The 6,261-nt window shown below is 38.4% G+C and overlaps 1 protein-coding gene across 1 annotated transcript; it reads left to right on the forward strand.

Annotated features, from left to right (window-relative positions):
* Positions 1 to 2,676: 2,676 nt before the first annotated feature.
* LOC147544019 (uncharacterized) lies at positions 2,677 to 4,601 on the forward strand. The gene is made up of 2 exons (XM_086633953.1): positions 2,677 to 3,568; positions 4,330 to 4,601. The coding sequence occupies exons 1-2, from the start codon at positions 2,999 to 3,001 to the stop codon at positions 4,414 to 4,416; spliced, it is 657 nt and encodes a 218-aa protein (XP_086490079.1). The 5' UTR covers positions 2,677 to 2,998; the 3' UTR covers positions 4,417 to 4,601.
* The last annotated feature ends 1,660 nt before the right edge of the window (positions 4,602 to 6,261 follow it).

Here is a 6,261-nt window from a genome sequence, read left to right on the forward strand (position 1 = left end):
GCATGCCAAAGGCGTTTTGCAGGGTTGGTTTCTTCTGGCCGACCTTCTAGTTAGGGGTATATTCGGTGGACTATTAGGGTCTTAGTTGTCCTGCTACCTTAAGCCAGGTTGACCCAGTAGACTTCAGGTCTGATCTTGACTCTTCAGACGTTAGTCAACGTCTGGACATTTTATGCATCATCATTAGGTATTTGCTTGAGGTACCAAGCCGAATAATTTACAGAAGGTGTCTTTGCGTCTGTCCAATTTTCACTTTCGAGATCGGCTGAACTAGAACTAAAATACAAAAACAAAATTCACATGACAATACATGAGAGCAACACAACCTGAAAGTTACAACATCGAAACTCGGTGAAACTATGTCATTTAGGATCCATTTGATTGGTGTGAAAATATTTGATGTGAAAAGTTTTCTTTTCTGATGGGAAAGAAAACCTTTTTTTTAACATGTGATATTATGTTTATGTGTTTGACAATGGGGTAGGAAAATAACATAACCTTCAAAAACTAATTTCTAAATTAGACTTGTGGGGTGGTGATTTTATAAACTAATATTAAATTGGACTCTTAAGGAGGGGTGCCTTCACAATCAAGTTGGTTTCTTCTTCATCTTTTTTCTTTTCTCCAATCTCAAAATCAAATTTCGAATTGATGTTTTAGTGTGATGCCCTTCATATCTCGATTTTGTTTCAAGGGTGACAATGATGAAAAGTGCAAGAGGGGTTCTGGGATTAGAAGAATCTAAAATGTTAGAACTTGATGATACAAAAGATGGTCATCAGTTGACTAAGGTCAATGATTCAAGAGGGAACCAAAAGGTTGTCGGTCAATCCGCGTCAAGTCAGCAAGGGAGGTCGAATCCGAAGGAAATCTGCTACTCAAACTCAGAACTGGAGGGTCGGTACGACTGTCCTATGCGCCTAAGCCCTGCCCTGATTCAAATACGACCAGGTCTGCTCTAAATATGGGAAGGTGGCAGTGTGCCAAACACTTACCAACTTAAGCCCGAATCTAATCAAAGGTCCTGGTCAGTGAGGATCTTGAGTATTTTGCCTAACTTAGGCTTCAAGAGTCTTTGAAAGAGGAAGCATCTCGTAAAGTCATAAAGATATCTAGCAAGGATCTCAAAACAGAGGAACTCCTAAATATCTAAGACACGAGATAAACTCGAAAGAAAACCCTAAACTCTCAACTACGAAATACTAGTCCCAGTACAACACGGTGGATCTCAACTGCCTCATCATCACCGTCTATTAACAGTCAGTCTAAAGCAGCCCATAAAAGATAATCAAATCACCTTGAAGGAGGTGCGCACACAAAAGGTTCATTCAATACTCAATCTTTTATTTGCAAGGGCAATCTAACTGTCTTGAGCATCGGAGAGGTTTCCGAGCTCCTTGCAAATTTTCCCCCAAGGTTTCCAAGAGCATGAGCGTAGCGAGATTGATCGTGAAAGGAATCAACGGAGCAGAATCAGTCAAACAGGCGTGATCCAGCATCAAGTCTCTTTTATTCTGGCTCATACAAAGGTGATAAATTTTGACATTAGCAGAACTCATCTGAAATGAAAGAACCAAGCTTCACTTTATGTGCTAAAACTATGCAAGTCAATCCAAAATTCATGATATCCACAAACAACACCCTTAATTTGACTAAATTTCTAGGGTTAGTAAAGAGTTTTACCTTTGGTTTATGAGCACTAGATTCAATTAACTTGCTAAATTTGAAGGAGGTTAGAGAGAGGAAGAAATGGATAGGAGATGAAAGAGGGAGTTTACAGAGAAAAAGTCAAAAAGAGATAGCGCAATTTTAATGGGTGAGAAGTTCGTTTTCCAGCCTTTTTTTGGTGGGAAAAATTATCAAGCCTTTTCTATCAAAATTAATTTTCGAACACTATTTTCTCACATAACAAACAAACCCTTAGTGATTTTGTGTTGTTAGACTATAAAAGATGGTCTTTAAGATTTATACGGGTCTTTAGATCAAAACCTACTTTCATGAAAAGGAATATATAATGTATAATTTCCTTTTTTTTTTTTTGAGAAAATATTATTTCTTATTATATCTATATAATAAGGGAGGAGGGTATCTTTCCCCCTCCTCTCAATGGCTAAGATTTGCTCTCACGTGTGTTGTCTCTAATGGTTGGGATTTACTCTATCAAAATTTGAGGGTTCAGATTTGATTAAAAATCAACCAAGGGTTAAGATTATAAGAAAAACATCTTTTCAAAGATCTCATTTTTCTTTAGGAAGATATTATTGTTGTAGGCGCTCCATTTACATATAGATCTCTTAAAACTTTAGCCTATGAGGAGCGCCTATAACAATGTGGAGCACTTATAGATTACCTCACGTGACGCGTTTGATAAAATTGTCCGTACTCGACAGGCACAGGTTATACCCTGGTTCGTGTATATTTCATGAAAATATAACAAGGGTAGGAAGACTACATCACAGAGGAAAATTCGTTGCACGATTGGGGGTGATACGCCCAAAACCAGAACCACAAGCCTAAATCGGATTCTATCAAATCCAACAATGACCAAACCACATCCTGCGTTGCTTGGCTCCCAATTTACGACACCATTATTACTTTTCACGTGCATGAATCTTATTGGTTGATGTCAAAACCTGTGGTCCCATTTTACCCAACGATCCCCACCCTAGATTAATCGCCCATAATTGAGTTGTTAAAATAAATCAAGAGAGAAAGAAAATAGAGAGCATAGGACCCACTGACAGTCTGTGTTTAGGCGCCACATAGCTAATGTTATTTTGGTTGTTACTGTGTCCCGTCATTCGGTGGACCCTCATCAACCTTCCTTCCTCTCTCCGTCTCAAACCACTAGAGAGAGAGAGTACGCTCAACGCCTATTTATTGCTCTACCACTCTTCAACACTCTCTTCATCAAACCTCATTTACTTATTTCCTCCCTTCAACTGACATAGATCACATTTCATCATTAATTAAGAGTGAAAGAGTAGAGAGAGAGAAAATGGATCGGAGAACTATTTTCTCTCTAGTTTTAGTTTGTATTGCTGTTGCTGGTGTCGGTGGTCAAGCTCCATCGGCCGCACCGACAGGTACTCCAACCCCACTTACTCCTACTACTCCAACCGCTTCACCACCAGTTACAGCAGCTGCACCGACAAAACCTACAACTCCAGCTCCGATAGCTACACCACCGACAATCGTTTCATCTCCACCAGCAGTTGCTCCGGTTGCTACACCACCGCCAGCTACACCACCGCCAGCTACACCACCACCAGCTACGCCACCGCCAGCTACACCACCACCAGCTACGCCACCACCAGCTACACCACCACCAGCACCAGTTCCAGTAAGTTCACCACCATCTCCTCCACCTACATTGCCACCACCAGTTCCAGCTCCTACATCTCCACCAGCTGAAGTTCCAGCACCAGCTCCAAGCAAGAAAAAGAAATCAAAGAAAGGAAAAGCCCCTTCACCATCACCTATTCCTGATAGTCCTCCTGCTCCACCAGGTGAAGCACCTGGGCCTTCTCAGGATTCTCTTTCCCCTGGACCTTCTTCTGACGACAAGGTACGGCCACAATCTTTTCTATTTTCTCTCTATACTTCTCTCTAACTTGCACTTCCCGATCTGAAATTTGAGGATGAGATCTGAAAATGTTTTGCTGTTTCTATCTCTATCTTCTTAGTGCGTGCTGCTCCATTCTTTCCGGCTACATTTTCGTAAACCTAAACTTCATTTCCACAATTAACCCTTAGATCTGGATCTGATTTAACAAAGAAAATAATCATACGGTTACTATTAAATTAGATCCAGATCCAACAACAAAGAATTGGATTCCCAAGTTTCCAGAAGTGGCCAAACAGAACAGAACGCAACTCCAAATTTTTACAATTTTTAATCGATTAAATGCTTTAAAATCCTCCACAGCTAAAGGCCAACAAGCCCAAAACCCAAAAACAATTACTACAGAAAATATTAATTTATTTATTTTTGTTGAAATAAAACCGAGTTTACACAAACCTCTAGAGCCTCATTCCATATACGTTTACAATAGAAAATTTTATTGGCCCGACACAAAATGATCCCATATATGCAAAAATAGTCGGGCCAATGAGTCATGCTAGAGAAGATAATGTCGTGATTCATTGTTGAGTGAATCAGAAACATGGGAAGCACGAATATCAGCCTTCCAAATAAATTTTTGCTAGTTTTTGTTGTTCTTTTTTTAAACCAATACACTTGAGGTTTTTGAAGACATTCTCTTGATGTATACAAATGTTGGCCTAACTTTTAATATACCATAAGTACTATTTCTTTTGATGTTACAGAGTGGAGCAGAGAGGATGATGGGGTGCATCAAGAATTTGATTGGAAGCATTGTTATTGGGTTCGGTGTATTTAGTGTTCTTTTCTGAAGGAGAAATTATTAGTATTATATTATCCTTAATTTTGATTTCCTCATTGTTTCAATTTGTTTCTTTTTTGTTGATTTGATTTGGATTATGGAGATTATTATTCTGTTTCTGAGATAAATTGACAAAGCTTGTTAGAAGCATAGTTTATGAATTATTACAAGGGAGGATTTCATCTCTTTCATACATATCATTCGTTTGTTTTGTCTCTCTTTGAATTATTTACTTTTTGAAAGAAAGAGGAGAGGAAGTGATTAACATTAGAGTAATACTAGGTATGTTAAATTCTATTTCAACAAAAAAAAAAAGGTATATTAAATCTTGATGCACCCGTGATTCATCAAGAATTTGATTTTGGATATAAATCTTATTTTGCTTGTCGTGATCTGTAGTTGAGTGGATCAGAACCATCGACACCACAAATCACAACAAACCACAAAAGATTTATGCCCAAAGTCTATCTAGTTTTTCTTTTTTCCTACTATTTTTCTTACCATTGAATTTTGGTTTGAACCGACGTCTTATTGTTAGTGGCCAATTAAACTGTCTTATTGTTTTCGAAGTCAATTCTTAAGTCTGGCTTCTTCTTAACTCTGACTTGATGTTGGATCCAAGGGTGTAGCTACTTGGGGACCACCCCCCCCCCCACCCGCTGCAACCAGAAGTAAGTTTTTTAACATCTTAGTGTTTGGAGTTTTTTTAGGTATTCTGCACAGCCAGTCAAGGTGGTTTTGTAATATCTTGTTAGTGGTAGTGGTGATTTAGGTATTCCACGTAACCTTGGTTTTATGGAATTTGGGGAAGAAAGGAAATCTAGGATTTATGTGAAAGAAAATCTAGGGCTTCTATTTAGGGTTTTAGGGAACAAGAATTCCCGGACAGAACCCAGGCAGAATGACCATGTGGCTCTGCCACGTCGTCATTCTCGCCCTGGTGGCGCATCACCGTTTCCTCTTCTTCAGAAATTAAAAATCGGTCCATCATTTAAGATGGATTTCGGATCGATCCCTTCATATTTTAATCTGACGGTTCAAATTTGATCTATTAACCCTAAAGTGGGAAAAAGCCCCAAATCTTCTGCTCCACTAATCGATCTTCTCTTCTGTTTCTTTTTCTTTCTTCATTAATCTCTCCAACAACATTATTGATTTTCAAAACAATAATGTTCTCACTTCGATCTATAAAATATCTATTGTCTAAGACAGTAGCTCTCACTTTAGATTTCATTGTTCGATTTTCTCTCTCTAGAGGCTTTCATGGTGCGTCTCGGCTTCGTTTTAGCAATAGTATTGTTATGGACTTAGGGCAACTCCAATGTGGGGATCAGGCTCCCAATTTTGGGAGCCCCTGAATTTTGGGAGCGCCGGGGCTTAGAGCAACTCCAACGTTGGGCTCCCAAATCTAAATTTTGTACATGTGTGGTGTACGTGTGTGAGGTTTGTGTTTTAATTTTCACCCATTAAATTTTGGCTCTAATATTTGAAATTTCAAATTTTACCAAAATTGGGGGAAATTTGAATTTCAAATTTTACCAAAATTTAGGGGAGAATTTGAATTTCAAATTTTACAACAATTTTGGGGGGAATTTGAATTTCGAAATTTTTTTACTTTTTGTTCACCTATAAATACAACCACTTGTCCATTAAGTTTTCTACATCTTGTTTCTATATTCTCTACATTTTCTTTCTACATTCTTTCCATCTTCTCTCTCCCTTCAATAGATGATAGTTATGAGTTATCAAATTTGATCATTCAACAAGAGTTAGAAGATAGGGACGATGATGAGTTTTTATTTGGATTGTATCTAGAAGAGTTACAGGAAGGGATCAACGACCACGTTCCCGTCAT

Source organism: Eschscholzia californica, unplaced genomic scaffold (genome assembly GCF_041429995.1).
Source record: "Eschscholzia californica isolate CP2 unplaced genomic scaffold, dmEscCali1.0.p SCAF_4, whole genome shotgun sequence".
Taxonomy (NCBI): Eukaryota; Viridiplantae; Streptophyta; class Magnoliopsida; order Ranunculales; family Papaveraceae; genus Eschscholzia; species Eschscholzia californica.